At 40.2% G+C, this 26,416-nt stretch overlaps 2 protein-coding genes across 2 annotated transcripts in view; both read right to left on the minus strand.

Moving 5' to 3' along the window:
* Positions 1-4,656: 4,656 nt before the first annotated feature.
* Positions 4,657-23,461, minus strand: Rtcb (RNA 2',3'-cyclic phosphate and 5'-OH ligase). Its single transcript, XM_047551007.1, has 12 exons — positions 23,273-23,461; positions 21,817-21,895; positions 20,716-20,783; positions 19,586-19,685; positions 17,669-17,825; positions 15,677-15,833; positions 13,027-13,186; positions 11,490-11,665; positions 10,792-10,980; positions 10,046-10,156; positions 8,400-8,519; positions 4,657-5,705 (listed from the first exon to the last, which is right to left on the minus strand). Exons 1-12 carry the CDS (start codon positions 23,363-23,365, stop codon positions 5,598-5,600), a joined length of 1,518 nt encoding a protein of 505 aa, XP_047406963.1. The 5' UTR covers positions 23,366-23,461; the 3' UTR covers positions 4,657-5,597.
* Positions 23,462-24,889: 1,428 nt separating this feature from the next.
* Positions 24,890-26,416, minus strand: part of Bpifc (BPI fold containing family C) — a 39,598-nt gene continuing 38,071 nt past the window's right edge. Inside the window, exon 16 of the mRNA XM_047551006.1 lies at positions 24,890-25,448. Within this exon, the coding sequence (XP_047406962.1) occupies positions 25,326-25,448 (123 nt within the window). The 3' untranslated portion in view covers positions 24,890-25,325. The remainder of the gene's footprint in view (positions 25,449-26,416) is intronic.

The following is a 26,416-nucleotide window of genomic DNA, read 5'->3' on the forward strand; positions in this document are numbered from 1 at the left end:
GCTAGCTACTTGGGAGGTTGAAGCAGGAGGATTGCAAGTTTGAGGCCAGTCTGGGCAACAAAGGGAATTTTCCTGCTCACCTAAGTGGTAAGCTCTTGAGTGTCCTGATTCAGAAACAGACAAATTCAGGAGTTCAAATCTAATGCCATAGGGAGTCCTGCTTTCCTACCTTTCAATTCTCCTTCATGTGGGTCTATTCTCAGGCAAGTTTGCTCATGTGGCAAGAGGGGTATCCAGAGGTCCAGATCTACATCATATCCTCTTAGCAACACTGGGGGAGAGCGCCTTGCTCTTAGGTAGTAGAGAACATCCAGGGTTAGCTCTTATGCTAATTGGATCATGTGACAGTTCAACCAGGAACTGGGAGAAGTGATGCTCTGAGTGTCCAGGTCCCATTCTAGGGATGGAGTCAGTCCATCCAAACTACATGAGCCGAGAATGAGGGAACGGCTGGTTCTCTAAAAAACATGGGCAGTTACGGAGAGGAAAATGGGCTTACGTGGACCAGACTAACTAGAGACACCAAGAGATAGCAGGTAAGTATCTGAATACTGAGTAATGGTGTAGGAACTGAAAATGAGGAGGGGGAAGGTATTTTCTTGTACTGGGGATTGAAACCAGGGGTGCTTTACAGAGCTACAGTCCCAGTCCTTTATAAATATTTTTTGAGACAGTCTTGCTAAGTTGCTGTGACTGGTCTTGAACTTGAGATCCTTCTGCTTCGTCTCCTAAATTGCTGGGATTATAGGAATGTGCCACTGCACCTTGTTGAGGGAAGGATTTTTAGAAGTATTCAGGAGTTAGAATTGACAAGGCGTGGACAAGAGGAGGGGAGGGACAGGTATCAGAGATGACACCAATTTCTGGCTCAGGTGATTGGTGGGTAGTACTGCCTTCCCTGAGACTGGGAAATATAGATGGAAAGATGGTAAGTTCCGTTTACCTGTGAATTTTAAGATGTTTATGGGCTCTTTGGATGGGGATATACAACAGATGGGGGCTGTTGAGATGAATGTGGGGTCATCAGCCATAGATGGATGATTGGAGTTATGGGAGTGGGTGAAAATGAGCCTTAAATATGTGCATGAGACCCTAAGGACCATACAAAGTCATTTGCTCTTCTTTCTTTATGCTGGTTCTCTTGGAAATGAGGGCAAGACCTAGGGCAGTGAATACATTTTTAAGAGAATGATTAATATAATCAAATACTGTAGAAGGCATATAAAAACTAAAATTGACCCATCTATCATCTACAAGTCGGCTGGTAACTTCGGTCGAGTGCAGTCTCACTGGAGAGTTAAGGGCACAGTAAGGACTAAAGAGAGACAAGAATGGGCTGAGGGCTGAGGAAGCAGAGACTGACTGAGGCTATCCTCTGAAGCAGCCTGGCTGCATATGTAAGACTGGCCATCATTCAGTGTCATTTCCCAACAGAACTCATTCCTTGTGTCTGTCAGTCAACACTTCAACTGCTTTGAATGGGTTTTAAGTTTGCACACTGGTTCCACACTCCCAAGTAATCTAGAACTTCTGGAAGGAAGACCGTGACCCAGCATTTGTGAGCCTCATAAGGACCTGGTCACAGAAAGAATTTATATTTGTCAACAAAGAAACGACTTGGAGTCTGAAGCACAGGGGTCTTTCTACTTCAGACCTGGGCAAGTCTTTGGCACATGATTACACCATTTTCCTCCCACTCTGATAAAGGGACTTGTTTTAGTTAGCTTTATATCATTGTTACCAAAAGACCTGACAAGAACAATTTGAGGAGGTAGTTTATTTCATCTCAGTCTCAGAGAATCAGTGCATGGATGACTTCACAGCTCTGGCTCAATGTGAGGGAGAACATTATGGCTCAAGGGCATGGCAGAGGAAAGCCGCTGACTTGGGAACCAGAAAGCAGAGAGAGCTCGGCTCACCACAGACAGGATACAAACCCCAAATGCTTGCCCCACTGATCTACTTCCTCTGGCCACACCCAACCTGCCTACCAATTAGTTAATCCATGTAAGTGGATTAATTCATTGTTCATGTTACAACTCTAGTATAATCATTTCACCACTTAACATTTTTGTTTTCTCACACTTGAGTTTTTGGGGGATACCTCATATGTAAACCATACCAAGACTTGTAGCACCGGATGTAAGGCAAACTCCAGGAAGACATTCTCAAGCTAGCACTGAGTGGGGCAAACAGAGTGCTGGAGTCTACTGACCTGTGGAATACAAAACAAGCCAAAAGCAGAGGCCTGTTTTACACACATTGAGCAAAATAAAATATTCTCTTTATCACAGAATGCTGCAGAGGTCAAGATCTTGGCCTGCTTCAAGAAGGCCAAGCAGGAGGACTAATCCCATTCAAGTGAAAGTGTTGAGTGTTCTGTCTGCGTTAAGTTCAGTTTCAGATGGAACTGGCTGATTCTTGAACTGAACAAGGGAAGCACCAAATGATTAAACGAGACAGTATGACAGCAGGACAACGGAGTAGGGGACACAAGGTCTTGTTCTCTATTCCACACTGTCATGGGAAGCCCTTGTACAAACTGCTAGAACTTTCTGAGGCTTTGTTCTGATCGGTAATGAGGGGATAATACCTATCTTCCAACCTCATTAAGTTCCAGTGAATGGCTCCATAATCTTCCCAACCTCCACCATTCATTACTAGAATCAAACCATACATAAAAAATGCTTGATCGACCTCAAAGCACCAATGAAGATTTTTAACATCGAGCATCTACAATATGCTTGGCAGTTATTTCACTTACCATCTACCTGCAAGGTACAACTGAAGTCACTACTCACTTTTCTCTAACATTTCCCCTTGTCACCCTAACTTGTTGGATTTATGGTGCTTCGGATACCAGTTTTAGAGCACGAACTTTTAAAAATCAGCATTTGTTAGGAAGACTTGGCATACTCCATGGTACCTGACTGAAAATGAATAGCACCTTCACACTCAAACCAATCCAGAAGGGCACAAATCTCTCCTCAAAGTACTGGAACAGATGCAAAACAAGAGCAGGCCATAAGTAACAAGGGCAGCAAGAGCTGTTGTGCACTAGAATATCAACTGGAATCTAAAAATGACTGTTATACAGCAAGAGGCTAACAGAAAAAAAGCTAAAAAAAAGTTTTATCTTACACTTAAACTTTCAAGTTTCACCAAATATTAACATAAAAATGGGAATGTCTTAAGATTTTATTGACTGCATCTTAATTTCCTTGCCATTCCAAAGAATAGTCATTTAACTAAAAAATTAGTGAGTGGCACAAGTTAGTTTATACATCATGTTTTTTTCATCCATATGCTGATAATAAGAATGATACAACTTTTAACAGTGTGACTATCAGTACTTCTGGGAATATTGTAAACTAACTTTAGAGGCCAGGGATGTAACTCAGTGGTGGAGTGTTTGTCTAGCACCCATTATGCCCTTAGGTTTGACTGCCAGCACTACAAAAAATAAAGAAGGATCAGGTTGTGCAGAGTAACAGCAATCACCCTTTACAACTGAAGGAAACAAACAGTGACACTTCAAAGGTACTCCTAACTGTGCAAAGGTATGAGCTTTTCCTCATGTCCGGGCAATAAAAATGCTGATTACTTTAGCTTCATTGGAGATTTATTTTTGTGGTGCCAGGAATTGAACCCGGCTCTACCACTGAGTTACATCCCTGGTCCTTTTTGAGGCAGGATCTCACTAAGTTGCCTAGGCTAGCCTTGAACTTGCCATCCTCCAGTCTCAGTCTTGCTGGGATTATAGGCACAGGCCACCATACATGGCTGAAGATTTTAGTTACTTTTCCCAAAAGGGGTAAGTATTTTATTACTTATAAAATTTTTTTTTCATTTTATTTTTTAGTAAAACAATTTAAGAAAAACCATGTATCTTTTTTGCATCAAAACATTAACCATTGCTTCCTATGATTATAAATAGTGCCAAGTTTGCTGAAGAATGCTACATAAAGGAAGAATTTATTAAAGAAGCAAACTCCATTGGATAAACCATTCTTCACTTCATTTCCCTTCCTCACCTGACCTCACCAAAGAGTACCTTTCAAAGCATCTAATAAAACTCAACTTACATATTTAAGATGATCTACAGTATTTCCTGCACTGACACATTTTTGGGAGGAGTTCTTGAATTCATTTCAAATGACATTAGGCAAGTCCAGCTAGAGGAATTCTGCAGATGCCCCTCGGCTGCCTCACCTTCAGAGCACCTGTACCCTGCCAGAGCCCGTTTCTCACCTCTCAGTGTCTTCCAGCTCCACTGGGAGATTAGCATCCTCAAGCTGCAACAGTGCTGGTCCAGTCTAAAGGCATGAGTGATTCGTTATCATCACTTAAAGACTTCTAACTTATTTACTGGTAACTTTCACTCTACTCAGTAGCTTAAAGTGAGAGCTCAAGAGTCCAAGTATTGCTGCTATTTCACGTTGCAAATATTTTTCAGAGTAAGTCTATTTCCCCTCCCACCAGCAGGATCTAGAAGATATCCAAGGGATTACTTCATTATAAGCTGAGGTAGTTCTGAAACATTTTTAGGATGCCTCTAAAGGCAAACTGGGAGAAAACCAGAAAACAGCAACACTATCCAGTGAACCAAGTACAAATGCTAATTTTTCTAAGGTATAAAGTATTACACACAAAACATAAACAACATATTGAAACTTTATTAGATTTTTTTATTCTGTGTGGACTCAAGCAAGGCCTTAGTAACTTCCAATGATGGTCCTTTAACATCTTTGAGACATCACCATACACAACGTAAAATCTGATTAGGTGGCACAAGACCATCGACACAGAGCAACTGTTAATGTTGCAGCTTGCCACTTAATGCTTTTATAACAATTCAACTGCAAATATAAAGGTTTTCGGTTTCGTGTGAGGGTTTTTTGCTGTTATGCAAAAGCATTACTCAAAAAAAAAAAAAAATTGGTTTGCCAGGTTAGGCCTACTTAACGACAGACATCAGCACATGTCATGCTGCAGGTAACTGGCTTTAGTATGAGGTTGCTAGGCTATGAAAAATTATTTTCTCTTTTGGGCCCCTATTCCTACACTTTTGCACATGTCCTCCTCAACATGTGTCACTACTTAGTCACCCAATGTCCTCACTACAAGTTCCTGGGTACTCTCCAGGTAAGAGGGGTATTTAAGATTTTGCTTAGTACTGGGGTGGTTGGTGGATGGGTGGGTGAATGAACAAAGTGAAGGGAAAAAAGGAAACATTCCGAAATCGTATTTAATAGAATGTTCTTCAGGACATCTATTGGGGTGTAAACAGAATCTGGTGTGAAGAAATTCATTCTGATGATTAAAGGCAGCTTCTTGAAACCTCCCTGCTAAACAATTTTCTTAAGTATCTATGGGACTACCGAGAAGCGCTTTCCTCCCTTTCCAGATGGCCCCCTCTGGAAGATCACTTCACAACACTGGCTCTGGGAAGCAGTAGCTTCACTGTCAGTCATTTTGGCAAGGACAGTTTCAGCCACACACTTTGAACCTGCCATCTTAAGTCTGATGTCTGAAGAGTGTTTCAGTCCACAACCACTTCACTGAGGGTCAGTGGTGTCCAGAGGCCCCATCACGTTCTACCCTTTGATAACAGCAATTGGTCTCAGTTTGATGGCCTTCTTGCTGATTCCAGCATCATGGCAGGTGTTCACCACATCTGTGACGTTCTTATAGGACTCAGGAGCCTGCACGGGAAGAATCAAACATTGTAAGTCTATTGAAAGGGGAATCTTTAAAAGCACTCCACTCTACTTGTAATTAAACAAATGTACATTAAAACAATACTGAGGGTACTTTTTTTTTTGGGGGGGGGAGGGGGTGTCTATCAAATAAACAAAGATTGGGGCTGGGGCTGTGGCTCAGTGGTAGGGCACCTGCCTAGCATGTGTGAGGCACTGGGTCTGATTCTCAGTACCGCATATAAATAAATAAGTAAACATTCATCCACAACTAAAAAACAAAAACAAAGATTAAAAAAATTGAATAAGGTTAATTTGTTAAGGGTAGTGAGGTAAACACTCTGTTTTATGTTCTTTATTTTAAAAACTTCTCCAAAGATTGTGTATCACTTGTACAATTAAGAAAAGCAGTAAATGTAATTAAATCAAACATATATATCAAAATACCTGCCTTGAAGGAAAGGTGCCATATGTTAGTGGTCATTATCTCTCAATAGATTATTGATAATCTAAATTTTATGTATTCCTGTATTTGTTCAAATTTATGCAATGAACATGTACTGGTAACCTTTTCTTTATAGTCAGAGAAAGTTATTAAATTCACATATAAACATGTGTATGTATAAAATTATAACCACGCCAAACTGTATGTGCAGACACGTACACATGTACTCACAACTTATTTCTGTAAGTTTTTAGCAAAACCCCCACCCTTCTTCCCTACCCATATCCACTATCTTGCCACCATCAGAATTCACCTCCTTGCCCCCCATTTATGTCAACACAAGGCTTGGCTGCCCAGACCAAACCCCACGGGGCTCTGAACAAAGTACTCAGGACATCTCCCAATCGCTTCTAGTTTCTGAAACTTTCCCACGGTGGCCTCTGGAATCCCCTCTGGTGAACTCAAGTGCAGAATCCCCTCCTTTCCTTCTCTGTACACTCTCTTCACCTTGTTCTTAATGAAGCATACACCTTCCCTGCTGTTTGTAGTGTATAGCACTTGTATGGTCTTCAAAGCATAGTACATTTTACCTTTTGGTAAGTTTATGAGGAAGGAACGTGTTACTTTTGTTCACTGTGCTATTCCTAGCACCTGGATGTCTAGTAAGTACGAGCTAAATGGTGAATTTAAAAAATCATGCTATGCAAGTAAACAAACAAAACACCCAATCAACAGTGGCAAATTATTTCCTGCTGGGTTTTTTTTTTTTTATTATTGTATACAAATGGGATACAAGTTGTTTCTCTATTTGTACATGGAGTCAAGGCATACCATTTGTGTAATCATACGTTTACATAGGGCAATGATGTTTGATTCATTATTCCCCCCCCCCCACCCCTCCTGCTGGTTGAAGTCTAGATATTTCTTGTTTTCTCTGTATTTTCCACATCGTGGTTTGTTTTTTTTTTCCCTTTCTTTTCTTTTCCCTTCGGTGCTGGGGATTGAATCCAGGGCCTTGCACACGCTAGGCAAGTGCTCTACCACTGAGCCACATTCCCAGCCCTTTTTATTTTGAGACAGGATCTGGCCTAGGTTGCCTAGGCTGGTCTCCAATTTGTGATATTCTTATCTTGGTTCTGGAGCAGTTGAGATTAAAGGTGTGTGCCACCACATTCGCTTTCCATATCTTTTTAACTAAACATGTATTATTCTTAAGAATAGGGAAAAATTAAGTTATTATAAAGAAGGATTTGTCTTACTCTGACTCAGTAATTCTACTTTTGAGACTTCATTATAATTATTTTAAGACAACGAAAAAGTTTCATGAATGAAAGGCACTCACTGCAACCTACAAGTAGCAAAAACCTGAAAGATACTCAAATGTCCAATATGTGCAGAAACCACGGTAGTCAACTGGCAGAACATTCAGCAGTGATTAAAAAGTGACACAATTTTATAATGTGATAAATTTAAAAAAAGGACTACAGAATGTAAACTGCAATTGTAACAAACTTTGAAACACCATTTAGGAGTCAGGAGTGGTGGTGCACCCCTATAATCCCAGCTACTCAGGAAGTTGTGGCAGGAGAATCACAAGTTTAAAACCAGCCCTGGCAACTTAGCGAGATCTTGTCTCAAAATAAAATAAAAAGGGCTGGAGGTGTAGCTCAGTGGTAGTGTGAGGTCCTAGGTTCAATCCCCTGTACCACCACAAAGTGGGGGCAAAGTATTTAGGGAAAAACATGGCAACTGATACTCGAAAAGAGGAGGTGATAGTTGTGTTAGTGCTCTGCTTCTGGATGGCTGTAGCTTTAAATTTTAAAAAAGAAGTTATGTTGCTTCTAACAAATATGTATATATGTGTAGATACACAAAAATAATTTAAACAAAAGCTTTTCTACTTGTGAATAAAACAAAACTGTTTCTCTAAACGTTTTCCCCAAACTTTTAAACTGCAACATAAATATACAACTCACAAAAACAAGGTTAAAATGGGTCAGCTTGAACTTTTTTGAAGTTTACCATGTAGACAGGGACTACACATGAACAGTTAACATCACTTTTAATGGATTGGCTTGAAACTGATCTCCCAATAAGAGAAGACAATACTGAACTGAGATAAACCAAGGAAGAGAAATCAAAACTGAAGTCATTTAAAAAAACCAAACAAGCTATTTCTTTTAGTAATATTAAAAATTGCTCTTGTGCATTGGCATAAATCAGAAATGGTTTTATGCTATCAAAATTTCACTCACCTCTTCCATAACCAGTTTGGGTGAGGCAACACGGATTGCAATTCCCATATCTGCCAATTTGTCTAAAACATCCTGGAAATCTAAATTACGCCGAGATTTTGCTCGGGACAATGCACGGCCCTAGAATGGAAAGGAACAGGGGACAGAATTAACTTCACTTTATAAATTATGAGTTGAATTTTATGTTTGAGCTGAGCAATTATTTAAACCCTTAGGACTACATGTTTTTTCCTTTACTTTTGTTTTAACTAAAAAGAATTTTAAAAACTTTATCTTTTAATCAACCTTATGCATCTTTTGTTAGACATCTCATTATATCCTTTTGGAAAATAAATTTCTATCTATATAAATCACTTCATATTTAAAAATTTAGCTTTGTATATTCTAATTTTAACCATTGTTAATTAGTACCTCCATATAAATATGTGAATTAATTGTAAAATGTGTCTATCATCACAAAAATTTTGTGTCTGTTATGATTTGAAATACTTTCTCCACCTCAGCACTACTGACATTTTGAACCAGATAGCTCTGTTGTGGGGTCATCCTGTGCACTGTAGGATATTCAGCCGTATTCCTGGCTTCTGTCCACTAGATGCTGGTAGCACTGCCTCTATCTAATCATGAGAATCAAAAATGCCTCCAGACAGTGCCAAAGTCCCTAGGGAGTTCTACCTAGTTAAGAACCATTTGGTTAAACTAGGAGTGAGAGGCTGCTCGAAGTGAAAAATAATCAGAGAAAAGAACAAGGTTAAAATATATATATGAGGGGCTGAGGTTGTGGCTTAGTGGTAGAGCGCTTGCCTAGCGTGTGTGAGGCACTGGGTTTGATTCTCAGTACCACATGTAAGTAAATAAAGGTCTTTCAATAACTAAAAAATATATGTATGTTAAAAAAATATTTATGTAAGAATCTGTCCTATTAGAAGGTATGGTTACATAGTGTCTATTTCCCATTCCAACACTGGCTAAGTACTCTGATCATTCAGAACATGGGCTGGCAAAATACAGATTAACCTACCACTTGTTTCTGTAAATAGTTTTATTGAAAATGTCTATTTATATAGTACTTAAGGCTGCTCTTGAACTAAAATGGAAACTGAATACCTGATATGGAGAACACATGATACAAAATACCTAAAATAATCACTATTAAGGCTCTTAATGGAAAAAGTTTACTGATCCCTGGCTTAGCAGATAAAAGGCAATGTGGTGAAAATGGTGTACAGACTACATGTGAATTCTGATTTGCATATAGGATATGTGACCTGAATCTTGAGTGGTCCTACAAGAGGCAAATTAGGCAAATGAGCAGGCCTAGTGAATTACTGACATAAACTGTGAGGCGAATTTGCATTAAAGTTATATTACTTATAAGCGATGTGAGTTTATTGTCCCAGTCTGGATTTTCTGGATTTGCAAAACAGTCCCTGGCCCTACCATGACCTTCCTAAGGATGAGATACTAGATGATTTCAGTCAGTTCACTACACAGTACATATTATGGCAAATAATTTCCAAGTAGAAGCCATGACAGATCCAAACCTCAACTTTATTAATGGTCAATCAGGTGCATTTATCTGCCAGAATGAAAAACAACAACTAATCTGAAAAGTACATTTCTTAGAAAGTTCCCATTTTCCTTACCGCTCCATGACAGGTAGTTCCAAAGGTCTCAGTCATACCCTGTTCAGTGCCAGTAAGAACGTAGCTACAGGTTCCCATGGTGCCACCAATGAGCACTGGCTGTCCGGTAAGCTGAGGATGCACACAAATGTTAAAATTTAGAAAAATATAAGGTTTTTATGCCTGAAATTTAAGTTTCCTCTTGCATGGTAGAATTGTGGGAGAAACTTGGGTCTCTGAATACACTGCTCTTACAACTATATTAAGATCATTCTGATTCTTTGACAACAGGGAGAGAATAGAAGAGGAAAGGAGTGAAAATGTGAGGCCCAAGAAAGACACGGAAGTCAGACTAAATGTAAGAGCAAAGCAAAACCCAAAAGTGTAGAGGAGAGTTGTTACTAGAACCATACTAGGAAGTATCTGCCCTCTTTTGGCTTTCACTTCCTCATCTGCAAAATCAGAGAACAGGCTAAAGGTCTTTCCAACTCTACCACAGCCAGACACAGAAAGGGTAAGAGGAAATGAAACGGATTGAGTTTAATCTTTATCCTGTGGAGTAAAATACACTTAGTGCAGCACTTTTTAGACAGCACACTGCAAGCACATGTGATGGGAGGAGGGGCCACTGCTTCGAAGACTGGATCTCTGTTCTCAAGGGGACAGACAACTTTCTCACAACTGCTACTTTCCTCTTAACTGCATCCATATTTAGAATTAGTCAAATTATGACCTACTGCTTAAAAAACAAATGCAGGGCTACGTACTTGGTAATCAACAGCAATGAGGGGGTGGTGAGGGGGGAAAGCGCGGGTGGATCCCTTCCTGTGTACCAACAGTGTCCGTTCCTTTCCGTCCACCACATGCTGCTCTACTTTGGCAATATTGTGAGAAACATCATAGATTACATGCAGGTCCAAGTCGTCAGGGGTTGTGTTGAAGACCTTGGCGAAAGCCTGAGGGAAAAAGCTTATGTTAAAAACGCCAGAGCCAGCACTTCGGCACTTATCTCACTGACTTCATTCAGTCTGTTCCTGAAGGATGTGAGGGATTAAAGAGTCCAAAAATGATAGTTGTATTAATTTCATGTAAAGGACAAGAAGTGCTTTAGACCACACTCCACTCCATAAATTCCACCTCTGATTAAAAAGCTGCCTGGCTCCTCTTGATCCCATCTTTTAGAAATGCTTCTTTCGCAGTCTTCTCAATCTCAGCGAATGGCACTTATATTTTCTCTGAGACTCAAGGAAAATCCTATAGACAATTCTGGTTTCTCCTCTCTCATTCTCCAGGGCTGCCTGCCACTCTGCTGATTTAGTTTAAGAACACACCAAATCCTCAGATGCTTCTCCAGTATTCTGAATATTACATACATTTCCAAAACCAAACCCCGCAGCCTTTGATCTGACTAAGCTATGTTTTAACTTCATCATGAATAATTCAGAAAAGAGCAATTTTATTGTACCTGACGGGTTAAGAAGGTCATAGAAGAGCGGTTGACCCAGGCATAGTTTCCAGCTGCTGCCATTCCCTTTAGGTAGTCCTGACCCTCTGCAGAAGCGATTCGAGCACAAGCCAACTGACGGTCATTGACTATGATCTTGTCTCTCTTCATGGCTTTTTCCATAGCTACCAGGGCATCTGGAATGAGAAAGAAGTAGGTCCAAACCAGTTAGGTTTCCCTTAAGTAAATCACTCAAAGTTACTGCAGAAAGTAGACTACATTCAAAGTTTTAACTTTTTCTTTAATGTGTTCTGACTCATCTAATTGCTTAAACAAAATATACTTGCTGATAATCTTTTTCTCTTTCAGATTTCAGTGATACAAGCTATGTTAAACACAAAGACAACATGTGTATTAGAAACTTATAATGAGAATGAGAAGTGTACACAAATAGCAACAATATGTTCTTAGTTACTACTTTCTCAATATGTGAATGAATGAGAAGGAGTAAAATACATTTTATTGCCATAATGGTTTTTAAAAGTAATATTTAGTATCTTAATATAAAAAAGAGCTAGAGACAAGTTTCTAGGTGTGTATAAAAAAATCAAATCCTTGAAAAAATACAGAGAATTGCTCAGCAGAAAGTTCTGAAATACATGTTAAGGTTTCATACAGCTAACAGACAAAATAGTTTCAAGCTGGCACAAATTATTAAATTCTCACAGGATGAAATGTAAATACAAAGTTGAATTATAAAATGAAATTTAATGTTTATAATTTCCAAGTGTCCATACACATCTTCATATATATACTAATCATTTCACACGCCCTGCAAGTCATCCAAAGTGACCTATGTCCTGGCTTCCTGCTTTTGATTATGCTGTCTTCTTGTCTTGAGTGCCCTGTGTGTGACTGTTCAAACTGCAAGGCCCAGCCCAAATGCTGCACCCATAAAGACATCTCTGAAATCTTTTTCCTAACCACATTATATTTGTCTCTTAAAATATTTTATCAATTACTACCTTTTAACTCTATTTTTTCTTTTAAATGAACACAATTTCTCTTTCATGAGAAAATATGAGGGTAAAGTATCTGCCTATTTCATCACCAAATCCACCATAATCCCTAATCTTGAAGAGTAGAATCCCTAATCTATCTAATACATATTTGCTGAATGCCTTCTTCATCAACTCTGCAGTTTAAAATTTTTTTTTTGGTCTTTTTGGCAAGAGAGCTTATAGTAACCCTTAAGTTAAACATAATAACTAGGGTTATTATTAAGTGCTTATTATGTGTCAGGCACTGATTTTAAGTGCTTTACATATTATTCATTAACTTTTCAGGACAATATGATACAAAATAATTATTATGCCCATATTTTTCAGATGAGAAAGTCCCCATGAAGTTATTTAATCTGTTCAAGGTCACAAATTAGGGGAGCCAGGATAAAAATCCATGAAGTATAGTTTCAGGTTTAAGTTCTCTTAAGCCTCTATTTGGTTTCCCATAAAATGTACATTTTGGCATCAAGTAAAAAATTAGGTACTGAATATACCTGTGGCTACTTGGTGGCCCAAGCCTCTGCTTCCACTGTGGATCATCACACACACTTGTCCTTTATGGTCGATGCCCATTTTCTTAGCAGCATACTCATTGAAAATCTCATCCACCACCTGGATTTCTGCATAGTGGTTACCTGCTCCCAGGGTCCCCAACTGCAAATGTAAAAATATCTGATAAGAGTTTCTATTCTGGTTTTAAAAAATCATTTAAAAAAGCAAATAAGTAAAAACAAATGAACAACAACAAATAACCATACAAACAGTGTTTGAATTTTTTTTTTAGTTTTAGACGGACACAATACCTTTATTTACTTTTTTATGTGGTGCTGAGGATTGAACAGTGCTAGGTGAGCACTCCACCACTGAGCAACAACCTCAGCCCACAAAGTGATTTATGTAACAAAAAATTCTGAGCCTCAGAATGTATTAATTTAAAACAATATCCCACATAACAACAATACAGACCAGGCTCCTGACGTTTATTGTATTATTAGATGCTTGAAATATACAAACATTAAGAGCTTCATAAACCAAGAAAAGGCATGCCACTAAGTGGTTCATGGGACATTTTAAAAATGAAGAGAAGGGTCAAATTCTGGGAAGAGTGCTGGTGAATGCTGATTATGGTTAAGTTCAAATGATTTTTAAAACTATGAGTTCATGGACAACTGCTGCAATAATATATCCCATAACTGGAGCCAACAGATAACTTACAGAGAATAGCAGTGCTGGAAGAGCCTTTAGAGGTTGCCTAGTTTTTTGTTTTTGTTTTTGTAAATCTCTCTTCTCTACTAATCTATTTACCTACCCATGGTACTAGGACTGAACCCAGGGTTGCTCTCTCACTGAGTTACATCCCCACAGGGTCTTGCTGAATTGCTGAGGCTGAGGCTGGCCACAAACTTGTGATCCTCCTTCCTCAGCCTCTGGAGTTGCAGAGATTATAGGTGTATGCCACTGGGCCTGGCAATTTTGTTTTGTTTTATGAACATCTGTAAACTTCTAATAGCTTTTTAGAATGAAACATAAAGAGACTCACATTCTGATATCTTACCAAAAGTCCTCAGGGAATAGCCAAAGCAATCCTCAGTAAGAGGAGGCATCACAATACCAAACAAATTACACTACAGAGCTACAGTAGCAAAAACGGCATGGTGTTGGCAACAAAACAGACAGGAAGACCAAAGGTACAGAAAGAAGACACGGAAACAAATTCACATAAATACGATTATCTCACACTAGACAAGGTGCCACAAACATAAACTGGAGAAAAGATACCCTCTTCACAATGGTGCTGGGAAAACTGGAAATCCATATGTAACAAAATGAAATTAGACCCCTCACTCTCACCCTGCACAAAACTCAACTCTTAAGTGTATCAAGGACCTCGGCATTAGACCATAGATCCTACACATACAAGAAGAAAAAGTAGGCTCAAATCTCCACCATGTCAGCTTAGGAACTGAATTCCTCAACAAGACTCCTAAGGTGCAAGCAGTAAAATCAAGAATCAATAAATGGAACTGTATCAAGCTAAAAAGCTTCTTCACAGCAAAGAAAACAATCAAGAACATGAAGAGACAGCTACAGAGTGGGAGAAAAATCTTTGCCACCTGCACCTCAGACAGAGCATTAATCTTAAAACCTTAACACCAAAAAACCAAATAATGCAATCAATAAATGGGCAAAGGAACTGAACAGACACTTCACAGAATATAATCAGTCAACAAATAAATGGAAAAAAGTTCAACATCACTAGCAACAGAGAAATGCAAATTAAAACTACATTGAGATTTCATCTAGCTCCAGTCAGAATGGCAATTATAAAGAATACAAGTAACAAAAATGTTGGCAAGGATGTGGCAAAAAAGGTACACTGATACATTAGTGGTGGAACTGCAAATTGGTGCAACAATTCTGGAAAGCAGTATGGAGATTCCTCAGAAAACCTGGTTTGGAATCACCCTCACATACACCCAAAGACTTAAAATCAGCATACTATAGTGACAGGGCCACATCAATGATCACAGCAGCTCAATTCACAATAGCTAAGCTATGGAACCAGCCTAGGTGCCCTTCAACAGATGAATGGATAAAGAACTGTGGAATATATGCACAATGGAATATCACTTGCATAAAAAATAATGTAATTATGGTATTTGTGGTAAATGGGTGGAACTGGAGGCTATCATGCTAAGTGAAATAAAGCCAATCCCCAAAAACCAAAGGCTGAATGTTCTCTCTGATATGTGGATGCTGACTTATAATAGGCACATGGGGGTGAGGGCAGGGAGTAGAGGTTCGCTGGATTGGATAGGGGAAATGGGCGAAGGGAGGGATAGGGGGCATGGAAATGAGAAAGACAGTAGAAATGAACTGGACTTAACTTTTCTATGTTCATATATGAATACATGACCAGTGTAATGCCACATCAAGTACAACCACAAGAATGGGAAGTTATATTCCATGTATGTAGAATATTCTACTGTCATAACTAAAAAAGAACAACAAAAAAGTTACATTAAAAAAAAAAAAAAAAACCCTGAGGATGTTTGTTTTTTGCTAACTGAAAGTTACAGATTTCTTCCTTCAATGAAAATGAAATATGAGGAACTAACATGTCCCCACTACAGAGTGAGTTACCTGAGGAAGGCCTCTTTTCTTGGCCCTTGCAGAGACCTTGTTGGGGTCAGCTTGCAGCATCCTTCCATACTCTTCACAGTGCTCCTTGTCTTCAGCCCAGGCATAGCCTTCCCTTAGGGACCAGTCCACACCCATCTCCAAGGCCTCCTCCAAGTCTCTGGGTAAGTAATAAAAAGTATTACTTGTTTCAGCAAAGGAAGATCAAAACCTAAAAAGGATCTCATCTCAGAGGGTAGAGGAACACACTATAATTACTATCTCCTGTGTACCAGGCCTCATGCCAAAGTTCATCCTTAGCAACTCTAGTTTTTTAAGAAAAGCAGTTACAGAAATGATTGCAATATGAAATGAAGAATGAAAGGCCTTATTCAACTTGACTGCAGTTCTACAGTCCCTTGTAATTTTCAATTCTTTCTTACATTAGATTTGCCACTTTCATCCTCAATTGTATGAGGTGGTGATCAAGCAGTCAAAGAAAATTGATAATTTTAATCAGATATTACTATCTACCCATGTTTACCAGATACATGCCTTCATTAACAACTTAGGGAAAATTACAAACAATCAATGAAGATATCTAAACTTCCTGAAGCAACACAGGTTAAATTTTAAGGGCCATTCTTATTTTTGAAAAAATACTATCATTTTATTAAACCTGCACTTTAAAACTGAGGGCACACAAATTAAATTATTAGAGGGAAAAAACTTTAACCTTCACTCAAGGTCCAGTCCTTTTTCAAAGCAAGACCAAAAGAGAACACAGCTTTCAATATTCCTTTCCCTACCACCCTAGATGACAGTCCATTTCAAACTTTTTTTTTTTTTAAACCCAGGGTGTTTTACCACTGAGGGACACCTCCAGTTTTTTCTCTCTCTCTTTTTAAATTTTGAGACAGGGACTAAGTTGCCAAAGCTGGTCTTGAATTTATGATCCACCTGCCTCAATCTCCCAAGTTGTTGGGATTACAGGCTTGAACCACCATGCCCAATTAATACTTATGAGAACAAAACTTCTATCTGAAATATTTATAAAGAACTGGAATTGTGGCTCAGTGGTAGAGCACTTGCCCAGCACGTGTGAGGCACTGGGTTCAATTCTTAGCACCACATAAAAAGTAAATAAATAAAATAAAGGTATTGTGTCCATTTACAGCCATATATGTGGAATTAAAAAAAGGGAGGGGAGGGTTACATTTAAAAAAATGCTTGAAATTTATTTATATTGCATGTATGTGAAATCTCAGAACTATCATCTTACTCTAGGTATTGTTTTTAGTGGGAGAAAGGTACAGAATAGGCAATAGCTAAAAATATTTTTATATTAATGTGTACACATTTTTTAAAAGAATGAAGTCACATGAATTTTAAAGATGCAACAGGTGGCAAAGAAACATCTTTGACTCTTTGTTAAACACTTTATTTTGCTAATGAAGTACTCTGCAAAGCTTAAGGTGAGCTGCTTTGCAGGACCTATGAAACAGCACAGTAAACCTAATGGCCACCTGAGAGGCAGTCACACTGCAGCCTTACGTTTAATTCTCTACAGGTTCACTGACAAAAGGCAGTGGGATTCAGAATACAGCCTCTGAAGAGTCAAAGGATCTTTGGTTTGAATTCCTACATCACTTACTAAGTTTACTGTCTTTCTTAACCTCAGTTTCCTTGGTGTAAATCAGGAATAACAGGGTTATTGTCTACAAGAAACAATACAATGCACACTGCCTTACATATAACAAGTGCTAAAACATGTTAGCGGATATTATTCTACTATAAATACTACACCATGAAAAGGACTACCCTGATGAACATCAGTTGACTGATTATCTACTCTGACAAATGGGTTGGATCTCATGTTTAACAAAGCAGTTCACTTCTACTGGCTAGAAAGTGACTGAGCACTCCCCATCTCTTGAGTGTCCTATGTTAAAAATGAACTGAGGGTCACGTGGTTTTTCTCTCTCCATTCCATATCCTGGAAACGTGTGCTCTTACTTGGCATTCATTGGGATCACACCTTTTGATCCCACCCCGACAGGAATGTGGTCAAACATAGCTTGGGCAAGCTGCTCCTTCACAGGCTGGACATCACTCTCATCCAAATTGGTTCTTAGCAAGCGCACTCCACAGTTGATGTCAAATCCCACACCGCCTACAAAATAAAGAAAAGCTAGTCAAATATTAGTAAGACCAGGAGGTCAGAATTATGTGTACCCATAGTTTCTCATCATTAAATAAAGAGATACCCACTCTTTTCAAGATAACTACATTTTACTGTATTGGTTCTCTGCTGGGCAAAGTGTGGCAACACTGACGTAATGTACAGTAACATATATACCTGAGGGTACTTGGTGGGCCTGAGAGGCAGCAGTCAACATTAACAAGTGAGATCAAGGTGAAGATGAGTAAAGCATCATTCTTTTTTGGGGGGGATTGAACTCAGGGGTACCTGATCACTGAGCCACATCCCCAGGCCTATTTTGTATTTTATTTAAGACAGGGTCTCAATGAGTTGTTTAGCAACTCACTTTTGCTGAGGCTGGCTCTGAACTCCCAATCCTCCTGCCTCAGCCTCCCGAGTCACTGGGATTACAGGTGTGCACCACCGTGCCCAGTGAGTAAAGCATCATTCTTTTTTCCTTGATCAGTTATCAGAGATTGATAGATTCTATTAGTCTTTTTTTTTGCACCCGGGATTCAACCCAGGGGCACTTAACCACTGAGTCACATCCCTAGTACCTTTTATGTTTTATTTTGAGACAGGGTCTTGCTAAGTTGCTTATGGCCTCACTAATTTGCTGAGGCTGGCTTTGAACTAGTGATTCTCCTGCCTCAGCCTCCCAAGCTGCTGGAATTACAGGTGTGCGCCACCTAGCTCTGTCGGTCTTTTCAAATAACCAACATTTGGTTTTGCTGGTTCCCAGCTTACCATGCCTCCCTTTTTTTGGTACTGGGGAACAGAACTCAGGAGTGCTTTATCACTGAGCTATGTCCCCAGCCCTTTTCATTAAAAAGAAAAATTTAAAAAAATGTTTTGAGACACTTGCTAAGTTGCTTAGACTGGCCTCAGTGTTCATTATTCACCTAGACCCTTTGAAAGCAAAGCTCTGACTTCTGGTGTAGGATGTTTTTACTGGACATACTCTATAACTACAGCAATCTTGGAAGTATACAACTACAAATTAACACATACAGAGATGATGAGAACAAATGTTTACTGAGTACTTGCTGTGTGCTCTCAACACTGGCTTAAGTATTTCACATGGATGAACTTGATCTTATTTTTTTGGTGGGATGTGGGGATTGAACCTAGTTGTGCACGTTAGGCAAGGTCTCTACCAGAGAGCTACGTGCCCATGAACTCAAACTTTGTAATAATGCTATGTGGTCAGTTGACACTGTTAGACCTCATCTGCCTATGAGGTAGCTGAGTCAGATACAAAATGAGCCAGAGAAATGTTTTCGTTTTGTTTGGCAGCCAATGTCTGAATAGCATTTGGTATTTTGTTAGGTGTCCAAAATTTTTCAAAAATATATGCTTTGTTTGACATTTGAATAGCCTCCGAATATTCACAACCAATTTTCTCAGTAAACGAGAGGAAAGGTAATGATAGGCTGGGTGTAGTGGTACAGGCCTAAAATTGCAGCTACTTGGAGGCTGAGGCAGCAGGATCACAAATTTGAAAAGTCAGTTTAGACAACTTAGCAAGACCCTGTCTCAAAATAAAATTTTAATAAAGGACTGTGGCTATAGCTAAGCGATAAAGTACTGGCCTAGCATGTGCCTGGGATTCAATCCTAGGCACATGTGCACACACACAAAGAAATAATAGAATGAGACTGAGATACAAAGAGAAGCAGTGCTCTGGTCTCAAAAAGGCTAAGATCCACAGACAAAAGCTATACACTCACCTGGGGATACCACTGCTTCAGGATCATTCATATCAAAGGCAGCCATATTCCCGATAGCAAACCCATAGCCTGAATGGACATCAGGAAGACCAATAGATCGCTGGAAGAGAATCAGACAGTGAAACACAACTGTCTTAATCTGGCCCTCTGGCTGCCTGAGGGTCTGATACTGATTCTCAGGTTGCAGGCTGAGCTTTCCCAAGATCAAGACCTTTTTCACGGAATTTTCTATTGGTTGAAATTAGGTGTAAGAGCTCCTAATCACAAAATTAAATACAGCGAGGAAAAAAAACAACAACACTTTTTCATAAAGTTAAATTATTAACTAAGGAAACCTACAGCAGTAAGGCCTCAGACTAACAGGATTCAGGAGGACCACACACTAGCTTTAGTATTTTAATAACTTTTAAAGATGAGCTCAAGACATTGACAAATCACAGCTGTGTCAAGTTAAGAGGTAAATATCCACTACACAGGCCATGAGCACTTAAGTAATCAGAGAAGTGTAATCTATTTGATGATACGAATACCATGGACAGGGCACAAACTGTCTTTTCATCCTTCTCACAGCCCAGTATAGTAACAGGCATGAAGGACCCAAAGGTCTGTTAAATGGATGTTTTCAACATGTACCTTTAGATGAAATCTGAATGTCTGACTGAGGTGGGGGCCCACTTGTACTAGCCACTTCCAACTGTTATGGCCACTGCCTTCCTTTTTCAATCATGTCCAGGACAGCTATGATGTCCTCTCCATCACTTCAATCCCAATCCTTACAACTTCTTTTCTTTCCATTCCTTCCTCAACTATCCTCTAAAATAGGGCCATGGCAAAACCTCCAGTGATGGTAGACTAATCCAGGAGTAATAAAGTTTCTATGACAAGGAAATAAGAAAACATAAAAACTACTCCAAAGGTTCTCAAATGCTTATAGATTCTAGCCAAAGGCAACCAGAAACTAAGACACATTATCCAGGCCCAATTATTTCTTAGCTCTCACTGTTAGTACTGGATGTTCAAAGTTCACTGTCTAGATGATACCACTATCTGTTAGGCATGGCCATTCATCCATTCAACACAGTTCAGACAAGAAGAAATGTAACTGACTCAAGTCCTGAAGTCTAACTCACATGAACAATTCCAGGCAAGGCTGCCACATTGCCAATCTGTTTCATGGCTGGCAGGAAGCCACCAACACCTGAAAGCAAAAATTCAGTCTTAGTAAAAAAGACATGTTTGATTTTCAGCATTGTGACATTCATATTTCTAGACTGCATTACATGAAGGGGTAGTGGTTATGGGCTCCTGAAATAAAGTATAGAGGTTGGCTGGGAAGGGAGCTTCTTCAAGAAGCAAGCGTATGTATAGGAAAGACACAATAAATAATTACAAACGTGCTGACAGCATTCTGCACAAATCATAAAAAGTTTGCTTGCAAATGTTGTACTGAAGGTATAAAACGTAACTATCAAGCTGTTGTCAGTATAAAAGAAATTCTTTCAATAATTTTAAACTATTCATCTAAAAATCAATGAAGCTTTTAACCTAAGTGACAAAGAAGGGTAGTGAAGAACTAAGGAAACAATGGCTTGAAAGTCATGGGGTTCCCGTACAGTTCTATCACTTGCTGTGTCATTTTTGACAAATGAGCATATCCCAGAGGGGCAGGAAGGACTCTGGATAAAAGGGGTTGAAATCTGATGATTTCTATTCTATATGAGAGCTTTATATATTTCTCGCTAAACCTTGCTGCAGTCTTGCAACACAGAGGTAACAAGTTCTGTTTTACAGGTAAGTTCACAAAAGCTAATTTAGTGTACTGGTTTAGAATCAGATTCTCTTGGATTTAAATTCTGACTCACCAAGAAGTTGTGTGACCAAGGGCAAATTAAAATTACTTAACCTCACCAAGCTTTGATTTATACATCTGTAAAATACATTCTCTTCTATTAACTACTCCATGTATTACATGAATACTCTATGTAAAGAACCTAATAAAATGTGTGGCACATAGTGTAGGATTAATAGTAGCTTTGATGTTACTGTTTAAGGTTAGGTGAAACACAAAGCTGGCCTGCCTAGCTCCAAATCCTTTCTGTAAGTGCAAGTGGCTAGCAATGTGATTTAGGACTTTGACCTCATTATAAGTCTTGATCATTTCCAACAATATGTGAGTTACCCAGGTTAGGCAGATACCTGTAAGACAGCAAATGAAATGCTAATGTACTTACCACCACCTCGACAGGCATTCCTTAATTCCTCAAACATTAATTTCTCCAGAGCATCATTCACATAGAAAACTCCTTCAACCTGGTACCAAAGAAAAGGAAAATGATGTTTAAGCACATGTCTAGGAAGTACAGGCACAAGGAACAGAATACACTGTACAGAATACTTAAAAACTTTCACATTAGTTCAAACAAAGAAAAAAGCTCCTAACAAAGTCTAAAAGATGTTCAAAGGATTTCAGATTGGGGAGCCTTTTGAATTTTGGGTTTTTTGGATCAGGGCTGCTCAACCAGTGAAGTCTATGAAAATATTCCAAAATTCAGAAAAAACACCAAAATCTGAAACACTTCCAGTACCAAGCATTTCAGATAAGGAATACCCTGTTTTCTGCAATGCTCACGAACTGTTCTGTTTGAGGAGGCAGATATATTTACTGTGAACACTGTACAACATATGTGTGTAAGGAAACATGACATGGTGCCTAATAATATGTATAATTTTTGCCTGACAACTAAAATAAACAAATGACCCCCCCCCAAAGGAAAACACCACTGTTTTGTCACTGTGGGCTTTTTTTCTCCTCAGTGTCTAGCAAATCTGTGTGTGGATAGGGGGCCATTTGATAACTTTGAAACTGATTAGAAGAGTGGAATGGTTATCAGGAACTTCTTACCAAGACACAGGACTGCACAGCACCTTAGAGGATCTCACAAGCTACCTAACAAGACATGTACCAAAACCTCAGGTGTTCTTTCCTTCACGTTAATGGAAGTCATGAGCACACTGAGAGTCAGCAAGTGCAGCCTTTCACACTCTGGCGTGGGTTCCCGAGTTCCCATCATGATTCTGGCACAGAAAGTAAACTGGATATCAAGTCCTGGCTGAGCCTCTTACTAGTTGGGTACAGAAAGCTGTGTCGCGCACTGATCCTCAGGGTCCTGCGAAGTGCATGTTAAAACCCACCAACCCTGCCTTGTTCATCTTGACTGTTGTGAGGAAGAGAATCACTTAGTGAAAACCAGCAGGGAGTGCAGAGAGCTCAAAACTGGGCTGAGCCAAGAGCGGTCTGCAAACACGGTCAAGACCAGCATGAGTCAGAGGCACGGAGTTCCAGCCCGGCAACTCCACCCGCGCCCCGGAAAAGCCCGCTGGGGTCTCTGGGGACCAGGAACAAGCCGCATCTCACGGTGCGCTTCCGGCTCCTGCGAAAGCGCCCCGTAAACGTCCCGTCTCGCTGGTCCCGGTGGTGGCGGGACCTCCGCAGCCCCGAGGTGAAGCCAGGACCGGAGGAAGGCGGGGGAAGAGGGTCAGCCTGCAGGGGGCAGCGGCGGCCCGCGCTCGGGAGGGCTGGGGAGGGCTGGGAGGGCGTCAGGAAGGGCTCGCGAGCGCTGGGCGGCTGCGGAAACGCTGCCCCGGGAAGGGAAGGCCCAGCCGCCCGCTCCCGCTGCCCCGCCTCACCTGCATGTTGGGCACAAAGCCCTTTTTGATTCTCCAGCAGTTTTTGTTGATCTTTTCCAGGAACTGTAGCTCATCGTTATAAGTGCGACTCATGGCGGCGACAACGGTGGCAGCAGCTGGGCGCCGGACTCTGAAGAGAAGCTGCCGCGCTGTCCGGTTCCGCGGAGCACGCCTTCTGGGGCTCAACGCGCAGGCGCGGCCAGCCCTGCGGCACGGTGGGCGACGGCGAGCGCCGAGGCTCCAAACTCTTCGCACCGGTCGCCTTTCTCTCGTTAGACCGCCCTCTAGGGTTTGCTCTGTTAGTCGATCTCAGCTAGGCTACAGCTAAGCGAAAGCTAAGCTAAATCCAGTAATGTTTCGTAGGATCTAGTTCTCCTTCATCCTGGAAATGTTTTTGAGCAGCTCTCGAAAACACCTTGAATCCGAGTCAGCTCCAAGTGCTCTAGAGAATACTTTGTTTTGGAGTTTACATCCCCAACAGTGAAGGGAAAATATATGCCCGCCGCTGAGAAAGACAATCATGTTTGAAAAAGCACCACACCTGAACATTTGTAATATCTCAAAATGAACCTGTGGATATACATCGAGTAACGTTTCTGTTAGAAAAGAGCATCCCAAAGAATGAAACATGACATTTGATCATTTATTCCAACAAACACTCATAGGGACATCTGTTGAGGCCAGAAATATGCTACAAAGATAAATAACCACAGTCCTCATGGATGGCCAGGCCTTCCCAGTCTAGCCTTCTTTGGTGATTAAATCCTCCATGATCGTGCTTTTCTTCTTGTTTATTTGGTTGGTTTTGTTTCTTTGAGACAGGGTCTCACTGAGTGGCACAGGCTGGCCTTGAATTTGCAGTCCTTCGCCTTCAGCCTCCCCAGCAGTTGGATCACAGGCACACACTGCACCTGATTTATGGTCATGCCGTTAAAGGCAACGTCTCTTGCTAATTAAGTGAGCTCTAAGTGATTTCAGTTTCTAGTCCTGCCTCATGTTGAAAACAGCAGTTTTGGAGTCGGGAAGATTTTTATCTGAGCTGTTTACTAGCTTTGTGTGATATATCCCTTTTAACCTGTTATCTCATCTATAAAATGGGATCACAATTCCTCACAGAGAGGTTTTGAAGATTAAATTAGGTGATACTCAAAAAAGGAACCAGCACAGGGCTTGGTAAGCACCCTGTAAGTGACTTTCTTCCATCGTTGCTCCCTACCCACTACAAGTGCTGGTAAAGCAGCTTGTGGTTTCTGTTCACTTTGTACATTATTCACACTTGGCTCCCCTCTACTCCTCCTCTGCCCCAGTTTTGCACTACTGATTCGATGCTCTCACAATATCATTATCGACTGTGAATTGTCTTGGTTCAGTTCTTTGTGCTGCCATCTTATTGAAGCATGAAGCAAAACACCCCCAAACTTAAACAAATGCTATAATTTCCAGAGTGTCCTATAGTTAACCTCTCACCAGAAAGTGTTAAAAGGAAAGAAACTCTTTTTAAACCAAGCCTTGACATCTGCATAGCCTCAGTTTTTGTTATACTAAATTCTTTCCTTTACTTTGACATGTTATTAAAATAAATTCAGAACAGGAAATCCCTCAAATGATTTACTGACATTGATAGAAAACAATTTTAATTAAACACAGGGGATGGTAACAGTGAATAAAAAACATAAAATCCAACATGCAGGTAGGGGAAACTCTAAGGAGCTGGAGGATCTGAATTGATAACAACCAATACAAATACAAACTTAAAGAGTTGCTGACCCACTTGGTTTAAATATATGTGTAGCTCTTGTCCCTGGAACCTTATAAACACAGGCACATAGCTTGCACACACTCACAAACAAACCCTTGCCCCTCCACACAGCACGTACCCCTGTATTTAGCCCTTTAACCCAGTGGGCCTCACTCTGGGTCCCAGAAGCCTGCCCAGGGATAACTTTCGGCCTAAGTCATGCACAAGGGTTTTAAGATTCCAGTGTGCATAGTCTTACAGTTACTGTGGGATTAAGGGCCATTCGATTCCTCAGGGGGTGTGGTGAACAGGCAGTCAAGGGGCTGCTTTCCTCATCCACTGTCCATTTAGCAGGCTCAGATCTTCCCAACCATGGAAACTTGGCTGCTGTTTTGAGGAAGTTTCATACTTCAGGTCGGTGGAAATCAAAAGGAAACCCTGAAAAGGGGCAGCCATGAAGATAGCATCAGATTTGGGGCATGTCTGGGTTTGCCTGAGGGGTGAGGGAAAGATGGTCTCTTTACTAGGCCCTAAGGCATCAAGCCTTTCCCAACATCTGGCCTCCTTTCTGAGAGCCTCGGATAGAGGAAGAAGTTCTGGATAATTGTCATCAGATGTGACTTAAGTAGCGGGGGTTGGGGGGAGAGGGAGAAGACTGGGGAATGCAGAGGACTGAAGATTCCTTCAGAAACTTATTCCCACCTCCCCAAACAAACAAACAAACAATGCAAAAAGGGGGAAAAGATAGTATGAAGTTACTTAACAATGATTACCCAGGAAACAGTTCTCAATGGACTCTCAATGGAGCCCAGAGAAGGGTCTTTAGGGGAAAGTGATTGACAGGGAGAACTGGAAGAGCCAATCTGAATCCCTTTCCAGCTACCTGAACCATTTCACCTCTCTGCATCTCTTTTTTCTCATCTGTAAAATGAAATTAATAATCCCAGCCTTATAGCTTGTCTTGTGGAGTAAATCACATAAAATGCATCAAAGAATATCTTCTTGCTGAATATAGTGGTGCAGGCCTGGAACCCCAGGGATTCTCAAGGCTGAATCAGGAGGATTGCAAGTAGGAGGCCAGCCTTGGTTCCAAATAAAAAAGTGAAGGACTGGGGATGTAGTTCAGTGGTAGAGAGCTCCCCCTTTATTTTGCCAAAAGGGGGAAAAAATAATATCTTCCTGTACTGTGGTGTGAATAAATTTGGCTGCTAAGCAAAAGTGAACTTGACCTGATTTTTAAACTTTTCATTGGTAATTGCAAATGTTAGCAGTTAAATGTTTTGTTTATAAAATTCCTCAGTCTGGGAAAAGACAGAGCATAACAAAATAAAACAAAAAATAAACAAAATAGGAGAAAGCTTTCTCTACCACAGAAAGAAATGGATCAGTTAGAGGAGATTCAACAT

Source organism: Sciurus carolinensis, chromosome 4, assembly GCF_902686445.1.
Source record: "Sciurus carolinensis chromosome 4, mSciCar1.2, whole genome shotgun sequence".
Lineage (NCBI taxonomy): Eukaryota > Metazoa > Chordata > Mammalia > Rodentia > Sciuridae > Sciurus > Sciurus carolinensis.

What these genes read in the sequence shown, in the direction of transcription:
- Rtcb (XM_047551007.1), bottom strand. Translation starts at nt 23,365, where the DNA reads ATGAGTCGCACTTATAACGATGAGCTACAGTTCCTGGAAAAGATCAAC. An exon ending in GAATGCCTGTCGAGGTGGTG is followed by an intron (nt 20,784 to 21,816) that starts GTAAGTACATTA and finishes TTTTGCTTTCAG; the next exon opens with GTGTTGGTGGCTTCCTGCCA. An exon ending in GTGATCCCAATGAATGCCAA is followed by an intron (nt 15,834 to 17,668) that starts GTAAGAGCACAC and finishes TTACTTACCCAG; the next exon opens with AGACTTGGAGGAGGCCTTGG.